The sequence below is a fragment of the Lithobates pipiens genome, unplaced genomic scaffold, assembly GCF_037356315.1.
Source record: "Lithobates pipiens isolate NorthernLeopardFrog02 unplaced genomic scaffold, aLitPip1_a1.2 Scaffold_8, whole genome shotgun sequence".
Lineage (NCBI taxonomy): Eukaryota > Metazoa > Chordata > Amphibia > Anura > Ranidae > Lithobates > Lithobates pipiens.
In genome coordinates this window covers 297,396,001-297,416,371 of record NW_027507903.1, presented here as the reverse complement: position 1 = coordinate 297,416,371, position 20,371 = coordinate 297,396,001, and the positions used below count along the sequence as shown (strand labels likewise).

Sequence of the window (20,371 nt, the reverse complement as noted above, 5' to 3'; positions counted from 1 at the left end):
TTGGTGGAACTATTCTTCCCAGTCCCAGGCTCTCAGGCAGCCAGCCTATCTGTCCTCAGCTCATAAGTTTAATAAGGGGCTTTTATCCCCGCGGTAGACAGTCCACACTCGTGACAGCGCCCCTCTAAATTTTGCACCCGAGGCGGTGGCCCCCCTTGCACCCCCAATGCTACACCACTGCTGCCAACACTTGTATAGTGCATATATAGTGCATATAACTGCATGTTATCATGCAGCAGTTTTCAACACATTGCCATCAACACATAGCTGTGCATCCGGCCTAAAATTAAAGCGGAACTCCAGCATTCCCTCTGCCACCTGCTCCCCAAAATATTTTTATTAAAAAGAAGAAAATACCCTTTTCCTGCAGGATTTAGCTGGCCTGACGTCACTTCTTCTTTCTCCAATGGTGGCGGGTAGGTGGGCATTGTTCCAGGACTGTACTGTAAATGTAATAAGCTGTGATTGCTGCTGCTTAGACCTGGAGTACTGTGAGCCCAGCCTGCCTGATGGGGGCATGTAAAAGACAGGCTGGTCTCACAGGAATGGGCATACTGCCAGCACTTGACTGAGGGAGAAGTGAAGGATAGAGTAGGAACATGGAGAGGATAAGTAGAGAGGTGTGCATAGTAACCATTTAGCTTCTAACTTCAGTTAGCTGGTTAGCTGGTTACTATGCAGAGCTGTGCCAGATTCTGTGTGCACCAGTTTTAGTAAATACCCCCTATGGGGGTAAATAAACCAAGACTGTGGTCAGTCCTGCTTTATGTTTGTATACTGTATGTGCAAATTCTCAAATGGTTCTGCATTGCTACAAAATGGGTATAAAATGAAAGATTGCTTTGTATGGTTTTTGGCATCCATGCACCTAACACATTGATTTGTATGTTGTTCATATATACTTTTTGGGCCATCTCCAGCCAAAATTCATGTTTTTCATTTTAAACAGAATACAGATGGCTTGGATCCTTTATTGGTTTTTATTGTTGTTGATATCATCATTGGGGAGATTTCCTCTTTCCTCCTGTCTCAGTGACTTCCTGACACATCTTGATGCTGAACTGGTACTTGTATTAGTATTCATGCATCTATTGGAGACATTTTTCCCAACTTCCTGTTCCAGTAAAAGGAGGACAAGAAGAGGAAAGAAATAATTTTGAGGGACATCAGCTTAAACAAGCAACTCATCTCCACTCTAAAATTAAACAATGTCTGCCTGGAGTTTAACTTTACTTTCTAGGAGTGTATACCGGTCCTGTTGTGTATCAGAATGTACTGTGTTTTAATGACTTTAATGCACAATTAAGCATTTTATTTTTTCATAATTGAATATATATTCATTCTTTTTGTTTGCAGATTATACGCTAACAATAACGTCCTGGACAAAGGAAACACAACTTCAAGATAAATCAGAAATTTTATAAAAGAATGTTATCCAGGGAAGACCTCTTTAGACTTTTCTAAAAGCCATATCCCCGGTTTCTACAAACATTTAATAAGATCATCCAAAGATAAATTTTCCAAAATCGTGCACTATGCTTCCTGACATAAACTGATTTCCATAATTTGCGCTCAATATAAAATAAACTTCAGGTTATGTTTACCAAATGCTAACTGTTTTTAATCGATTGGACTTCAGAAAGCTAACCCCAAGCAGTCTGCGAACAAAATGATTAATGAACGGTAATCACCACAAGAACAAAGCACAAGATGAAGAGTAAATGAATAATAAGGTTACGGAAAGAAGGAGCTGGGAATGATATGCCATCTTTGCACAAAGAATACCTGACCCTGGTGCCCCCGTCTGTAAATCTGCAGTGCGTGTTTGGGGGTTCGTGCCCCTCTGTATGGCAGAATAAGATGGTTATGTCTCAGGGCACATACACTTTTCTCAGTTGTTTCGCTGGTTTCTGGCTTATCTGGGGACTCATAGTACTGCTGTGTTGCCTGTGCAGTTTTCTAAGACGCCGCATGAAGAGACGTAGAGAAGAAAGGCTGCGGGAGCAGAGTCTACGCTCTGTGCACATTGAACCACTTCAGTACGAGGAGTATGTCAGCAGCCCCCGTATCCCTGTGGCACATCGGATTCGGGCACAACAGGCTGCCCAACCACCACCACAACAACCACCAGCAGCAGCACAAGCTCGACCATGGTCCGCTACACGCAGGAATGGTAAGCAGGAGCAACCCACGCATAGCTATTGTCATCACTACTATATCTGCCCAAAGTCCGACTGTGAACCAAACTATTTTTACATAGCATGGGGGAAGATTAGTCTTCTGTTAGGTTTTTATTGTTGCTTGTAAGTGTTTTTTATTACTTCACATCTTCTCATCCCTTCTTGTTGGTTGGACAAGAAGTGATGAGAAATCTCTCAAACAGAGACACACAATGCAATAATATATCTTTAAAAAAAAAATGGAGAGGAGTTTTGCCTATTTCAGTGGTATGTGTGTCAACATTGGTGAGGTTTGCCCTCATGGTGTCATTTGGGAGAGAAATTTCACAAAGAGGGTCTTACGCTCCCCGCTTTATGGAAAAATAATAAAGAAAACAGTTTGGGCTGATATACCTGCCAGCCTTTAAAACGAAAATAAAACATGAATCCACAGTCCATTCAACTAAACTTTGCCCTTAAGTCGCCCATACACGATGTGAATCTCGGTGGGTTCAGCAGAAACCGGCCAAGATTCAAACCATTAATGGGCAGGCTAAATGTATCAAGTTGATTGATTAATCAACTTTGGTTCAACCAGCCTACTGGATTTGCTTCCGATTATCGTAAATGGCTGCTATAGCCCCTAGTGATAATCACTGTCTTCTCACGGCGGGGATGGCTTCCCCCTCCTGCTCCTAATACTAATACTAATAAAGAAAACTGTTTGGGCTGATATACCTTTGATCAACTTGGGTACAACCAACCTGCCAAATTTCCAAAATAGGGCTAGAATAAATATCTTTTGATTATGTCATAAATGCAGTTTCCTTGTCACGTCCTCTGAGCTCAGCTACAAGCAAAACAATGTTATCGTTATTCTGTAAATTAATAATCTGACCATTTTCTGTGTAACGGAGATGAACAAAGAAAGATATATTTGTCGATGGACCACTTGAACTTTTACTGCCATCAGTTTTTTATACTTCTAAGAAAATGTGGATATTAGAGACCTTTGCACTGGATTTCAGTATACATGTCTAGCAGAGCTGTCAAGCTTTCCTTAAAACAACGTTGCTAAATGCAAACCTTACTATATTTTAACCTCATGTACCTGCCATAAAAAATCCAATTCAAAGATAGGGATTTTTGAGTGAGTAAAGGGTATAAACTTCATTCTTGGCTTCGAATACTCATCATTTCCCAGATAAATTAGACCACTATCTCTGTTCGACTCTTGACAAAGGACAGTGTTCTCAACCTTATCACATTTCTAACAAACTGAAAATTGTTACATGAAATATCTTTGAGCATTTCAAAATGGACATAGTACTACAAGTAATCTAAATCCCCAGGCTGCACTCTGTGTTTATCAAGCACATTTTAAATTGAAAGTACAAGCTTCAGCTACAGTCCCTGCCCATTGGCCTATGTCACACCGATGCGTTTCACACAGATTGGGCTTTATCATAGAGTGAAATGCATAAGAGGTGTGTGGCCAATGAGCAGGAACTATGGATGAAACTTGTACTTTCACTTTGAAATGTGATTGATACACACAGAGTGCAAGCTCAGGCTTTATGTTGCTCTGGGAGGATGTAGCTAAATTAGCTCCTTGAGGAACCAACCCTTGAGCAAAGCCCGGGCTTTGTGTTGCTGTGGGAGGATGGAGCTAAATGTGCTCCTTGAGGAACCAGCCCGTGAGCAAAGAGAGAGCCAGTGGGATTATATGCAAGATGCTTTGAACAGTGCCATATGGGTCCTTTTACTCGAGTGGTCTGCGCTCAGCGGGGGAATTGATCTGCTGATCCCTACTGAGCAGGCGGATAACAGGTCCTTCTCTGCTCACTGTGCTGAGACAGACCTGTCAGAGTCCCGCTGTCCTCTATGGGGAGAGTGGATGAATACGGACCGCCTGTCTGTTTTGATCTGATCCGATCCACCAGACGGATGGAAAATATAGTCACCATCCGTCTTTTCACAGACAGGATCAGATAGCAACGGGTGTCAGCAGACATGTCATCGCTGACATCCACCGCTCCATAGGAGTGAATAAGGGACCGATTAGGTCCACCTGAAAAACTGACAGGTGGACCTGATTGGAAAGCCCATGTGAAAGAAGCCTATCTATTAACCTCCTTGGCGGTATGATTATTTGAGATTTTTGATACTCAAAGCAATACAATTGTTTTGCATGAAAATTTGGCGTTTTATATTGTAGGCCTGCAATTCTTAGGAAAGAAAGCAAGAGTCTAGTAGACATCCCAGGTATAATAAAGTTTGAAACACAAAATCATAAATTATAATATAATAAATAACTATAAATAATTATAACAAATAATAATATAATAATAATAAAATATTTCAATAATGTAATCAAATCAAAAACACTGAAATTTGCTCAGTTGCAGAATTGTCGCTGTAATTACTTTTAGTGTTTGATGATGGATTTCTCCACGATACACTATTTCTCAATTCTGAAAGTGATTTGGATTTATTATCACTGTTTTCTAGCTGGTGTAAAACCGCTTTTGATGTAAAGGGACACTTTTTGGTTGCTATGGACAATCTCCAGTTTCTAGGCAGAAAGAACAGTTTTTATAATATAAAACTGCATGCAGGGCACTGGACAAAGCATTAGGGACAAAAGGGATGTGAAATAATTTGATACAGTAATGTAATCTCTAAGATTACAGGGTACTTTATATGTTCTGTGTTTTTTACTTTTATAATTTGGCACTGTTCTCCGTCCCCGTTCGTCTCAACGCTCACAGGGAACGGAGCTCGGCACTGTGACCAATTTGGCAGATGACAGCTCGCACACACAGCAGGGAGACATCGCAGGATCCTGGGGACAAGGCAAGTAACTTTGCCTAGTTCTTGCGATGCAATCCTGAGTGTGGCTCGAGGTCACCACTTTTGGTACTGAAAATCCCCCCCCCCCGAGCCACACTCGGGAATACCGCTAAGGAGGTTAAGCATTGGACGGTACCAAACAAAAACCAAATTCACTGTTAGAAATTGGTTCATTGGAGAAAAAATTTGCATCCTGATCCTTTGATTTTTCTCATTATTGCTGTCAAAAACGAATGTTGATTTGACTCTCTTAATGATATGAAAATGAAACAAATGTTGGTAAAATGAAGATTTTGAAATAAAATTATTTTAGTGTATAGCCGGCTTAAAGTGGTTGTAAATTATCAATTTGTAAAGCAACCTATTTAGTTTGAAATATAAATGAAGGGCAAAACATATAGATAAAAAAAATAAAATGATAAATACCTTTTTTTCCCTTTTTTATAAGTGATCACATTCCCTCTGTTCTCAGCGGCATAAGGTCCCTTTTACACTGAGTTGTTTTTCAGGCGCTACAGCGCTAAAAATAGCGCCTGAAATAAGCGGCTCCTTTCACTCCAGTGTGAAAGCCGGAGGGCTTTCACACTGGAGCGGTGCGCTAGCAGGACGGTAAAAAAAGTCCTGCTAGCAGCATCTTTGGAGCAGTGAAGGTGTGGTGTATTCACCGCTCCAAAACCGCTCCTACTCATTGAAATCAGTGGGGCAGCGCGGCTATACTGCTGGCATAGCGCCGTTTTACCGCTGATGCCCGCACCACCCCAGTGTGAAAGAGGCTTAAGATCTGGAGGGGGGAGAAGCAGCGGGAAACTGAGCTTCCCAGTGAAAAGCCGTGCAGGGGAAGGGTGTCAGGACAAGTCTGATCATTGGAGGAGAGCAGGCTGAGTTCCCAGCATAGCTAGAGAACTGACCACGCTGTGCTCACCTGCTTAGTGTGGTCATATAGAAAAGGCTTAGTGACTGCTAACCCTGTGTATTTTTTAGATAATTCCAATATAATATAATTATAAAGTGCTAATCCAAAACCAGCCCTGATTATATACCAATAGTAAAATAAAGGAGCAAAATAAATACATGTGTATATGTATTTTACAATATGTATAAATAAAACATTAACATTCTATATAATATGTAAGTATTGTAATACAGCCTTGATCCCAGTCCTATATATTTAGCTCCCTTACATCAGTCATGTACTCTGGTCCATCCGACTGAAAGATTGACAAGGACATCACCACCACTAAGCCAATGGATAGTCAGAGTTTATAGCTGGTCAGCCAGAGATTGTAGTTATTAGCCAATGGGTCTGGCCAAAAGGCATCAAATGTTCATATGTGTAGCGAGCTAATATAAAAACACATTCAGGTACATTAAGTAACTGCACATGAAAATATATATTCTTTTCAGTGAACGCATAACACAAAGGAGTCTGTTTTGAAGGCCTCACTAACACTTGTGGTTGGGGGTTGTGTTTTTACCACTGCACCAGCTATAAAGACAGCAGACAGGGATATACACATGACACGGCCGTGATGTTTTGCATCGTATCATGGCTAAAATGCAAACTGAATTGTGCAGTGTGAGTGGTTGCGGCTCGATGGTGCAGGTTTTAGCGGTTAAAACAAACATGTCATGTCCTCACCACCCGTCAAATGCCCTATGAAGAGCAATCCAATGTGGATCCCCCTTCACAGGGTACCTCAAGTGTAAGGGACCCCTAAAAAATTGGCATCGTTTTACGACCAGCAAAACTGCATGTCCAATAGTTCTGTGCAAATTAACCAGCTGTTGTGAGAATGGGGCAAAATTGAAAGTTCTTAGGGTTCTCTAAGATGTTTTTAGGCTACAATATACTCTACTGTAGTAAAATGTAGTAACAAAATGTAGTAAAGCAATAATACAAAGAGACATCTGCCCCTGCTTGTGTGTAAATGAAACAGGGAGAAGAAGGCATTGCAAAATGAATCCCTCAAAGTATTGCAGGTATGTGGTTGTGGCACTTCTCTCCAAATGTACAGCAGTACAAACATCAGCACAACACGTATATGTTCTTTATCCCACATTATCCCTGAACTGTCATTGACTGAGAAGTAACCATACAGAACTAACAATAGTAATTAGAAAAGAAATGATTGCAGTCTGCTAACTTCCAGAGATAAAGTAACTATGTATACATCACATACAATGTATCCGGGAGTGACTGACTGCTGCAAATGTCAACAAACTGTAGGGATGAGTTACTTATTTAAAGTGATTGTAAAGGCAGAAGTTTTTTTTTTTTTTTTATCTTAGTGCATTCTATGCACTAAGATAAAAAGCCTTCTGCGTGCAGCAGCTCCCCCTAATTACCTGAGGTCCACCTAAATCCAGCAATGTTGCAGTTGTGTCTCGGCTGCCCGAAACTCCCCTCCTCATTGGCTGAAAGAGCAGAGCACGTCCCAGTTGGCACCCACTGCTGTCAAAGTCAGTCAGCCAATGAGAAAAGAAAGGGGGTGGGGCAAGGCTGCAGCTCTGTGTCTGAATGGACACAGGGAGCTGCGGTTTGGCTCGGGTGCAGCTTGCTATGGGGCACGCAGCATGAAGGAGAGGCCAGGAGTCCCAGGGAGGGACCCGAGAAGAGGTGGATCTGGGCTGCTCTGTGCAAAACCACTGCACAGAGCAAGTAGAACATGTTTGTTGTTTTTAACGAAAAACAAACAAGACTTTAGTATCACTTTAAGGAGTAGAAACTGTTCACATTGCAAAGAGAATGTTGGTACATGGGTGAAGCTGTGTTCCCTTTGAATGTCCAAACATGTGCACATTGGGTATTCAAAGCAATCACAGCTTCACCTTGGGGAGGATTAACTAAAACTGGAGAAAACAAAATCTGTGCAGCTGTGCATACTAGCCAACAAGCTTTTAACTTCAGATTGTTAATTTAAGCTTTGACAATAAGTCTGGGTTCACACCTATGCAATTTGGATGCAGGATTTGCATAGCAGGAGATTGTGACTGGCTCCGGTGTGAATTGCACAGGAGCCCTGTACATCTTTTGGTCTGTTTCAGGTACAGATTCAGCCAAAATTCGGGCCGAAATTGGACCTTATTCGGTGAATGGAGATGCACTGGACTCCTTCCGTGAGCCGCTGTGTGTTCTAGTGTGAACCCAGCCAAAAACCTGGAGGCCGATTGGTTACTATGCATAGCTTCACCTGATTCTGGGTGTTCCAGTTTTAGTAAATCCAAAGTGTGAATTAAAGTAGAACTATAGGCAAAAAGTTTTTTTTCATTCTGGTTAAATCAAGGGAGAGTTATAACCCCCGTCAGGTTTTTTTTTCCCGCCATGTGTGTCCCATTGTGGAGATTTCCCTTCACTTCCTGTCCCATAGCCAAACAGGAAGTGAGAGGAAAACTCTGTAAATCAAATGAATTCCTCGGGAACCTCCAAGTTATCAGAACCAGTGTCCCCATTAGAATTTTTTCCCCTCTATTACTTTTCTGGGGACAACCCTAAATTTGTGATTTTCTTTTACTTTCAGTTTCAATGATAATGACCGTCATAATGGCAAACAGAACAAATATAGAGGGTGAATCTCGCTAACAGGGGCACCGACAGCAATAGCAACTGACAGGGGTTCTAATTTTTCTCCACTTATCCAGAACAAAAAAAAAAGTTTTGCCTTAAGTTATACTTTAAGCCTCGTTTACACAATGAGAATATCAGACGAATGATCATCTGTTTTTTTTTTTGCATGCTAGTCTCCATATCGAAAACCAATAGGTTACTAAAGTTACTAAATTTCTCGTACAACAGAATACACCTTCAGAAGTGATATAATGAATTGTATTGTAATGTATTCTTTCATTTCTGAGCATGTGTGGTCTTTTTTTGGGAGGCATACTGTACTGATTAAACAAAAGTTGTTTGTTCTGGTATCGTACAAGAAAATTTTTCCTGTTTGTCCACTTGGATATTTGTGCATTAATTGTCATGATCAGCTCTAAAAAGCTATGTACTAATGATCAGATTACTGTAGAATTGCTTCAAAAGCGGTAATCTTCCTCCAATTTTCTCACTGTGTGTACTAGGCATAAGAAGACAATTTGTATAAGTATATATTTTCAACTAGGGGTGCACTGAATGGAAATTTTGGTGCCGTATCTGAAACTGACAGTTTTTTAAAAAAAAGTACAATTTTGATATATAAAATTGTATTATATTCAACTTTAATTATAATGAATTTAATGAATAAAAAATACAATATAGTAACGTAAGATAAGTACTTTAATAAAAAGTAACCCACATAATTGGACACAGAAAATAAAATAAATATAAAAATAAAGAAACTTACAGTACATATGCTGCACATTAAAGAGGAAGTAAACCCTCCTGCACAAAAAAAATAAAAACACACCCTGCAAGATAAAGGCATAATGAGCTAGAATGCATAGCATTCTAGCTCAATATGAATTACTTACCCGAGAACGAATTCCCCGCAGCCATCCTCGTCTCCCCCTCAGGCCACTGACATGTCCCTTGGGGCTTGCTTTCGGGTATCACGGCTCTGGCCGGAGCCACGATGTCGTCATTCCCGCACGCGGGAGCCACCGCAAACGGCACAGTACAACTGAATCAACGGCACATACTGCCATTGCTTCAGTTGGCTTAAGTGCACATTTGCTGCATGACGTCAAATACAGGGATATCTCCTAAACCGTGCAGTTTAAAGTGGTTGTAAAGGGTTTACGACCAGTTTAATAATAAAAAAAAGAAAAAGAAAGCAGGCATAATAAAAAATGTCAAAGACTAAGAGCGTCTATGTTTGTGTAGACGTACGGTATTTGCACTGTTTATTGTTCAAAAATGGAAGAACCATAAAACAAGACAAAGGCAGCAAGGGCTAGTATAGACATCATACTATTAACAAGCCGTCAGGTCAGTTGTATCAAAGCTTGTTGTCAAAGTAAAACATCAGCTGCCAGTCCAAGTGATGATACATCATCATTCATATCACATAATGGGAGTGGGACAACTGGAAAAACCAACAGGCTAATGTGTTTCATGGACTTGCCTCTTCCTTAGAGCCAGAGCTCCGAGGAGAGGCAAGTCCTCAAAATATGTTAGCTTGTTGGGTTTTCCAGTTCTATAGGTGATGTGATATAAATGATGTATTGTGGACTGGAAGCTTACTTTGACGACAAGGTTGATAGAGTATACCTGTTGGTTTGTTGTATAATACTTACCACTGTTTTTAATTAACAAAGAGAGGTCTTTCTTAAAAATAATGCACTAGGCTGGTGCACCCTCTGTCTTATTTTATTTCAGACAGTGTATTCACTGATTTCCCTAGTCATAAGAGGGCATCAAGGCGAGGCATGTCCAGTGAAGCCAGCAGGGAAAAATGTAGGTAACAGTCTGGGGCTCACTTCCAAGTACTGGAGATTGTGGAATTTATTTACTAAAATTGGAGAGATTGAAAAATTTAGCGCAGCTGTGTATATTAGCCAATGAGCTTCGAAGTTCTAACTTTGCTTGTTCAAAGCTTTGAAAAAAGTACTGGGAGCCGATTGGCTGCACCTACATACATAGTCATACAGTATACCACACTGTGTTCCGTTATGGGTGAAGATTTCCCGGAACACAGCCTAGTCACAGTCTGGTCTACAGCAGTGCTGCTCAGCCAATCACAGCAAGACATTTCATTAGAATACATTGCTTGCTGTGATTGGCTGAGCGGCGCTGCTATAGACCAGTCTATGTTCCTGGAAGTAGTGATGGCCGAACGGTTCGCCCGGCGGTCGTTTCGCGGCGAATTTCCGACTTTCGCCGTCCGCGGGTTCGAACGCCTTTTTCCGTCGTTCGCCCCGGCGGACTTACGTGTTTAATGTATACAAGAACTTTAACCTTTCGTGACACGTTTATCATGTGTTACAGGACAACCAATTGAGACATGACAGCTCATGGACACTTGGACATTCCCCCTAACCTATAAATACACCCGATCCGGTGGCCATTTTACATTCTTTCTTCTGTCACTGTAGGGAAAGGATCCTGTGTGGAGTAGGGACAGAGAAAACGCTAGCTATTTGGTACACAAAAGTTCTTTTCAGGACTGGTATAGGTGTTAGGTCAGCAGCCTGAGTTTCTTTTGTCAGTTTAGATAAAGGGACAGAGCGCTGTATGCTGCTATTTTAGGGACAGCTCAGCCAGATTAGTCTTTCTTCATCATCATCATCATCATCATCATTAGCTGTTACTATCAGGTCCACAAAAGAGCTGTTCCAGCTAATCGTTCCAGCCTACTCTTTTTTGCCAATTTGTATAGGGACAGGCAGGAAGCAGTGTGTCAGGCAGTGAGGATAATTTTAAAGACTTGCTGTTACTATTAGTTCCACAAAGGTTCTTTTCAGGACTGGTATCAGTGGTACGGTAATAGGCTTGTACACGTATAATATTCTTTCTTCCAAATATAGAAAGAATATTATACTTGACTGCTGCCCTTCTGCTGCAGTCTGCTAATCATTCACAACTCACTTGTTCCACAAAGCTCTTTATCAGGACTGGTAACTTGGTCTGTCTAGGGTGCTACGGTACATAGGCTTGGGTGCGGTACAGTCTGCTGTTCTGTAAGGACCGCTATCGGTCCACAATACATAGGGTTGCCGTGCACTACTGCTGACCGCTGCCCTATACTGCAGCAGTCCTTCAGCGGTATAGGGACTGACGCACAGTCTGCTAAACACTAATACACAACCTGCTTGGTCCACAAAAGTTCTTATAAGGACTGGTAACTTGGTATAGGGTGCTACGGTACATAGGCCTGAGTGCAGTACAGTCTGCTGTTCTGTAAGGACCGCTATCGGTCCACAATACATAGGGTTGCCGTGCACTACTGCTGACCGCTGCCCTATACTGCAGCAGTCCTTCATTGGTATAGGGACTGACGTACAGTCTGCTAATCACTAACACACAACCTGCTTGGTCCACAAAAGTTCTTATAAGGACTGGTAACTTGGTATAGGGTGCTACGGTACATAGGCCTGAGTGCGTTACAGTCTGCTGTTCTGTAAGGACCGCTATCGGTCCACAATACATAGGGTTGCCGTGCACTACTGCTGACCGCTGCCCTATACTGCAGCAGTCCTTCATTGGTATAGGGACTGACGTACAGTCTGCTAATCACTAACACACAACCTGCTTGGTCCACAAAAGTTCTTATAAGGACTGGTAACTTGGTATAGGGTGCTACGGTACATAGGCCTGAGTGCGTTACAGTCTGCTGTTCTGTAAGGACCGCTATCGGTCCACAATACATAGGGTTGCCGTGCACTACTGCTGACCGCTGCCCTATACTGCAGCAGTCCTTCAGCGGTATAGGGACTGACGTACAGTCTGCTAAACACTAATACACAACCTGCTTGGTCCACAAAAGTTCTTATAAGGACTGGTAACTTGGTATAGGGTGCTACGGTACATAGGCTTGAGTGCGGTACAGTCTGCTGTTCTGTAAGGACCACTATCGGTCCACAATAGATAGGGTTGACGTGCACCACTGCTGACCGCTCACCTATACTGCAGCAGTCCTTCAGCGGTATAGGGACTGACGTACAGTCTGCTAATCACTAACACACAACCTGCTTGTTCCACAAAAGTTCTTATAAGGACTGGTAACTTGGTATAGGGTGCTACGGTACATAGGCCTGAGTGCGTTACAGTCTGCTGTTCTGTAAGGACCGCTATCGGTCCACAATACATAGGGTTGCCGTGCACTACTGCTGACCGCTGCCCTATACTGCAGCAGTCCTTCATTGGTATAGGGACTGACGTACAGTCTGCTAATCACTAACACACAACCTGCTTGGTCCACAAAAGTTCTTATAAGGACTGGTAACTTGGTATAGGGTGCTACGGTACATAGGCCTGAGTGCAGTACAGTCTGCTGTTCTGTAAGGACCGCTATCGGTCCACAATACATAGGGTTGCCGTGCACTACTGCTGACCGCTGCCCTATACTGCAGCAGTCCTTCATTGGTATAGGGACTGACGTACAGTCTGCTAATCACTAACACACAACCTGCTTGGTCCACAAAAGTTCTTATAAGGACTGGTAACTTGGTATAGGGTGCTACGGTACATAGGCCTGAGTGCAGTACAGTCTGCTGTTCTGTAAGGACCGCTATCGGTCCACAATACATAGGGTTGCCGTGCACTACTGCTGACCGCTGCCCTATACTGCAGCAGTCCTTCATTGGTATAGGGACTGACGTACAGTCTGCTAATCACTAACACACAACCTGCTTGGTCCACAAAAGTTCTTATAAGGACTGGTAACTTGGTATAGGGTGCTACGGTACATAGGCCTGAGTGCGTTACAGTCTGCTGTTCTGTAAGGACCGCTATCGGTCCACAATACATAGGGTTGCCGTGCACTACTGCTGACCGCTGCCCTATACTGCAGCAGTCCTTCATTGGTATAGGGACTGACGTACAGTCTGCTAATCACTAACACACAACCTGCTTGGTCCACAAAAGTTCTTATAAGGACTGGTAACTTGGTATAGGGTGCTACGGTACATAGGCCTGAGTGCGTTACAGTCTGCTGTTCTGTAAGGACCGCTATCGGTCCACAATAGATAGGGTTGACGTGCACCACTGCTGACCGCTCACCTATACTGCAGCAGTCCTTCAGCGGTATAGGGACTGACGTACAGTCTGCTAATCACTAACACACAACCTGCTTGGTCCACAAAAGTTCTTATAAGGACTGGTAACTTGGTATAGGGTGCTACGGTACATAGGCCTGAGTGCAGTACAGTCTGCTGTTCTGTAAGGACCGCTATCGGTCCACAATACATAGGGTTGCCGTGCACTACTGCTGACCGCTGCCCTATACTGCAGCAGTCCTTCATTGGTATAGGGACTGACGTACAGTCTGCTAATCACTAACACACAACCTGCTTGGTCCACAAAAGTTCTTATAAGGACTGGTAACTTGGTATAGGGTGCTACGGTACATAGGCCTGAGTGCGTTACAGTCTGCTGTTCTGTAAGGACCGCTATCGGTCCACAATACATAGGGTTGCCGTGCACTACTGCTGACCGCTGCCCTATACTGCAGCAGTCCTTCATTGGTATAGGGACTGACGTACAGTCTGCTAATCACTAACACACAACCTGCTTGGTCCACAAAAGTTCTTATAAGGACTGGTAACTTGGTATAGGGTGCTACGGTACATAGGCCTGAGTGCGTTACAGTCTGCTGTTCTGTAAGGACCGCTATCGGTCCACAATACATAGGGTTGCCGTGCACTACTGCTGACCGCTGCCCTATACTGCAGCAGTCCTTCATTGGTATAGGGACTGACGTACAGTCTGCTAATCACTAACACACAACCTGCTTGGTCCACAAAAGTTCTTATAAGGACTGGTAACTTGGTATAGGGTGCTACGGTACATAGGCCTGAGTGCGTTACAGTCTGCTGTTCTGTAAGGACCGCTATCGGTCCACAATAGATAGGGTTGACGTGCACCACTGCTGACCGCTCACCTATACTGCAGCAGTCCTTCAGCGGTATAGGGACTGACGTACAGTCTGCTAATCACTAACACACAACCTGCTTGTTCCACAAAAGTTCTTATAAGGACTGGTAACTTGGTATAGGGTGCTACGGTACATAGGCCTGAGTGCAGTACAGTCTGCTGTTCTGTAAGGACCGCTATCGGTCCACAATACATAGGGTTGCCGTGCACTACTGCTGACCGCTGCCCTATACTGCAGCAGTCCTTCAGCGGTATAGGGACTGACGTACAGTCTGCTAAACACTAATACACAACCTGCTTGGTCCACAAAAGTTCTTATAAGGACTGGTAACTTGGTATAGGGTGCTACGGTACATAGGCCTGAGTGCGTTACAGTCTGCTGTTCTGTAAGGACCGCTATCGGTCCACAATACATAGGGTTGCCGTGCACTACTGCTGACCGCTGCCCTATACTGCAGCAGTCCTTCATTGGTATAGGGACTGACGTACAGTCTGCTAATCACTAACACACAACCTGCTTGGTCCACAAAAGTTCTTATAAGGACTGGTAACTTGGTATAGGGTGCTACGGTACATAGGCCTGAGTGCGTTACAGTCTGCTGTTCTGTAAGGACCGCTATCGGTCCACAATACATAGGGTTGCCGTGCACTACTGCTGACCGCTGCCCTATACTGCAGCAGTCCTTCATTGGTATAGGGACTGACGTACAGTCTGCTAATCACTAACACACAACCTGCTTGGTCCACAAAAGTTCTTATAAGGACTGGTAACTTGGTATAGGGTGCTACGGTACATAGGCCTGAGTGCGTTACAGTCTGCTGTTCTGTAAGGACCGCTATCGGTCCACAATAGATAGGGTTGACGTGCACCACTGCTGACCGCTCACCTATACTGCAGCAGTCCTTCAGCGGTATAGGGACTGACGTACAGTCTGCTAATCACTAACACACAACCTGCTTGTTCCACAAAAGTTCTTATAAGGACTGGTAACTTGGTATAGGGTGCTACGGTACATAGGCCTGAGTGCAGTACAGTCTGCTGTTCTGTAAGGACCGCTATCGGTCCACAATACATAGGGTTGCCGTGCACTACTGCTGACCGCTGCCCTATACTGCAGCAGTCCTTCATTGGTATAGGGACTGACGTACAGTCTGCTAATCACTAACACACAACCTGCTTGGTCCACAAAAGTTCTTATAAGGACTGGTAACTTGGTATAGGGTGCTACGGTACATAGGCCTGAGTGCGTTACAGTCTGCTGTTCTGTAAGGACCGCTATCGGTCCACAATAGATAGGGTTGACGTGCACCACTGCTGACCGCTCACCTATACTGCAGCAGTCCTTCAGCGGTATAGGGACTGACGTACAGTCTGCTAATCACTAACACACAACCTGCTTGTTCCACAAAAGTTCTTATAAGGACTGGTAACTTGGTATAGGGTGCTACGGTACATAGGCCTGAGTGCAGTACAGTCTGCTGTTCTGTAAGGACCGCTATCGGTCCACAATACATAGGGTTGCCGTGCACTACTGCTGACCGCTGCCCTATACTGCAGCAGTCCTTCATTGGTATAGGGACTGACGTACAGTCTGCTAATCACTAACACACAACCTGCTTGGTCCACAAAAGTTCTTATAAGGACTGGTAACTTGGTATAGGGTGCTACGGTACATAGGCCTGAGTGCGTTACAGTCTGCTGTTCTGTAAGGACCGCTATCGGTCCACAATACATAGGGTTGCCGTGCACTACTGCTGACCGCTGCCCTATACTGCAGCAGTCCTTCATTGGTATAGGGACTGACGTACAGTCTGCTAATCACTAACACACAACCTGCTTGGTCCACAAAAGTTCTTATAAGGACTGGTAACTTGGTATAGGGTGCTACGGTACATAGGCTTGAGTGCGGTACAGTCTGCTGTTCTGTAAGGACCGCTATAGGTCCACAATAGATAGGGTTGACGTGCACCACTGCTGACCGCTCACCTATACTGCAGCAGTCCTTCAGCGGTATAGGGACTAAGAGTTTTGTCACAGGGTCATTTAAAAAATGACATGCAGAGGAAGAGGCAGGCCCTTCCGCAGGGGTGGTAGGGGTAGGGCAGGAGCAACAGGCTTGAGCCAAAGTGGGAAGTTGCAGAAGGTGCGTTCAATTACTTTAAAGGATGCACCAGACTTGGTTGAGTGGCTCGCTCAGCCTTACTCTTCTGCACCCTCCTCATCCTCTCGATCTGCACCCTCTTCTTCACTCTCTGCTATGTGCACCCCCAAAGACACTACCACCAACAACACGACCACCACCACCACCACCACATACCTTCCGCTTGAGTCACTGGAATTATTTTCCGATCCATATCAAGAGGACATTTCTGATGCGCAGCCACTCTTGGTATTGGATCAGGAAGAGGAGGTAGCAACAAGCGCTACTCAGCAGTCTGACGCCAGTACCCAGATCAGCCCAAGGAGGAGGTTGGTCCCCGGTGTTGCTGCCTACTCTACTTATAGCGGTGGGGAAGGTGACGTTGATGATGACGTGTCTAGTGATGTCACGTGGGTGCCCACAAGAGAGGAAGAGGAGGGGAGTTCAGAGGGAGATATGGACCAGCAGATAGGGAGGAGAAGCAGCAATGACTTACATTGCACAGCAGGGACAAAGCAGACTGCAAATGTATCAGGAGCGAGTCATCGACCATGTACGGTCACATCTGGCGCTCCCAGGACACCGGCACATGGCTCCGCAGTGTGGGCTTTTTTTAACGTGTCCGCTGCTGACAATAGCGTTGCCATCTGCAATCTTTGCAGTCAACGCGTTAGTCGCGGTAAGCCCAATACTCACCTAGGGACGACCGCCTTAAGAAGGCACATGAGCAGCCATCACCGAGCCCAGTGGGAGCAACGGAACACACAAAGCCACACTGCAGGCTCTCACCGTCCAGCCTCGTCTTCTACTTCTCCTTCTCCTCTCTCCTCACAATTGTCCTCCACTCCACCTTCCATCACGCCAAGCTCACATTTTTCTGCAAAAAGGCAGGCTTCCGTGGGCCTAATGTTTGAGCGTAAAAAAATGATGACGCCGGATAACCCTCTTGCCCAACGGTTGGCGGCTGGCTTGTCAGAACTCATAGCCCGCCAACTACTGCCATATAAACTGGTGGACTCGGAGGCCTTTCGCAAATTTGTGGCCATTGGAACACCACAATGGAAGGTCCCAGGAAGGAAGTATTTCTCAGAGAAGGGCATCCCAGAGCTATATGGCCATGTTCAGCGGCAAGTGAATGTATCTCTGGCACACAGTGTCGGTGCCAAGATACATCTGACCACAGACACGTGGTCTAGCAAACACGGGCAGGGAAGGTATATCAGTTTTACTGCCCACTGGGTGAACCTTCTGACGGCCGTCAAGCATGTAACCCGTGGCACCCGTGTAGATTTGGTTTTACCGCCACGGATTGCATGCAGGCCTGACTCTTCTTCTCCTCCTCCTACTCCATCCTCCTCCCTCTCCTCCTCAGCTGCCTCCTCCTTTTCCGCTGCTAGCGTCTCTTCCACTGCACCGCCCAAGCTCCCCAGAACCTATTCCACATGCCAGGTGAGACGTTGCCATGCCGTGCTGCGTCTGTTGTGCCTGGAAGCAAAGAGCCACACTGGCCCGGCACTCCTTTCAGCTTTGCGTTCACAGGCAGATGAGTGGCTAACACCGCTCAATTTGACAGTTGGTAAAGTGGTGTGTGACAACGGTGCCAATCTGCTTAGCGCATTGAAACAGGGCAAAATCACGCACGTGCCGTGCATGGCACACGTCTTAAACTTGGTCGTGCAGCGATTCCTTGTCAAATACCCTGGGGTCCAGGACATCTTGCGGCAGGCAAGGAAAATCTCGGCCCATTTCAGAAGATCTTACACGGCCATGGCTCGCCTTGCTGACATTCAGCGGCGACACCATCTGCCGGTCAGACGTCTTATTTGCGATTGCCCGACGCGATGGAACTCAACCTTCTATATGCTTGATAGGCTGCTCCAGCAGAAACGTGCAGTTAACGTCTACCTGTATGAACTCTGCGAAAGAAACGGTTCTGGGGAGCTGGGTTTTTTTTCACCGCGCCAGTGGCTGCTCATGCGCGACACATGCAGACTTCTGCGGCCATTTGAGGAGATCACCAAACTGGTCAGTCGCAGCCATGGCGCCATCAGTGACATGGTACCTTATGCCTTCTTTCTGGAGCGTGCATTGCGTCGTGTCATTGATCAGGCTGTGGAGGAGCAGGAGCGGGAAGATGAGGAAGTCGCAATGCTGGATGAATTCCCAGGGGGGGCTACTCTATCTGAGACAAGTCAACAACAGGAGTCTGATGAGGAGTCAGAGGAGGATGGTGCCGGGGCGGATGAGCAGGAGCAAGAAGAGCATGCTTTAAACCTTTCTGGGATCCCTGTTGTGCGAGGATGGGGAGAGGAGAATGAAGAGGACGACATTATCCTGGATGATGAGCAGGAGCCAGGCCACCACACCGCTTCCACTTTAGTGCAAATGGGGGCCTTCATGCTCCAGTGTTTTAATAGGGACCCCCGTATAAAAAGCATGAGGGTCAAGGACCAGTACTGGGTGGCAACGTACTTAGACCCCCGGTACAAACACAAAATGGCGGAAATGTTACCGCCGTCGCAGAGGGCTGTCAGAATGCAGCACTTCCAGGCCTTGCTTCGAGAAATGCTGCATTCTGCTTTTGCGTGCGCTGGCAGAGGAGCAATTCCCACTCCCAGAGAAGGATTTGCGGGTACCAATCCAACAGCGCCTGCAAGAAGAGGCCGGTTTGAAGATGTGTTGGTGACTTCGGATATGAGGTCATTCTTTCAGCCGACCCATCGACAGGTGTCATCCGGATCCAGCATCAGGGAACGCCTAGACCGTCAGGTGTCCGACTACATTGGGTTAACGGCCGATGTGGACGCTCTGAGGAGTGATGAACCCCTAGACTACTGGGTGGGCAGGCTTGACCTCTGGCCAGAGCTTGCCCAATTTGCAATCGAACTGTTGGCTTGCCCCTCATCCAGTGTCCTGTCCGAAAGGACGTTCAGCGCAGCAGGGGGGATTGTGACCGATAAGCGTACTCGCCTAGCTCACCACAGTGTTAACTACCTCACATTTCTAAAAATGAATGAGGCATGGATCTCGGAGGAATTCAACACATGTGATCAGTAGACCATGTATATGTCTATAAACAATTTTTGGAATCAAGCACACAGACCTTCTTAATTCATTTGGCTCACTTCCCTGACCCAAAAAAGCACACCGTACTATATGCCCCTACCCTCCTCTTTGAAGAGGTTGAGCGGTGTCATATTTCTACTGGGGCTGCTTATTATGAGGGGTTCCCACCATCCCTGTGCTGTGCTGACTTCCTCCTGGGTGTTCTTATTATGAGGGGATCACACCATCCCTGTGCTGTGCTGACTTCCTCCTGGGGGTTCTTATTATGAGGGGATCACACCATCCCTGTGCTGTGCTGACTTCCTCCTGGGGCTGCTTACGGTGCTGCTGTCAGCGCTGTATGTCACGGAGCTGCTGTCAGCGCTGTATGTCACGGAGCTGCTGTCAGCGCTGTATGTCACGGAGCTGCTGTCAGTGCTGTATGTCACGGAGCTGCTGTCAGCGCTGTATGTCACGGAGCTGCTGTCAGCGCTGTATGTCACGGAGCTGCTGTCAGCGCTGTATGTCACGGAGCTGCTGTCAGCGCTGTATGTCACGGAGCTGCTGTCAGCGCTGTATGTCACGGAGCTGCTGTCAGCGCTGTATGTCACGGAGCTGCTGTCAGCGCTGTATGTCACGGAGCTGCTGTCAGC

At 45.4% G+C, this 20,371-nt stretch overlaps 1 protein-coding gene across 2 annotated transcripts in view; it reads left to right on the top strand.

The window, feature by feature from the left end:
- PRR7 (proline rich 7, synaptic) overlaps nt 1-20,371 on the top strand; it is a 113,383-nt gene that overhangs the window by 48,876 nt on the left and 44,136 nt on the right. For both annotated transcript variants that reach the window (XM_077472541.1, XM_077472540.1), the window contains exon 2: nt 1,357-2,173. In XM_077472541.1, the coding sequence (XP_077328667.1) occupies nt 1,762-2,173 (412 nt within the window). In that variant the 5' untranslated portion in view covers nt 1,357-1,761. The remainder of the gene's footprint in view (nt 1-1,356; nt 2,174-20,371) is intronic.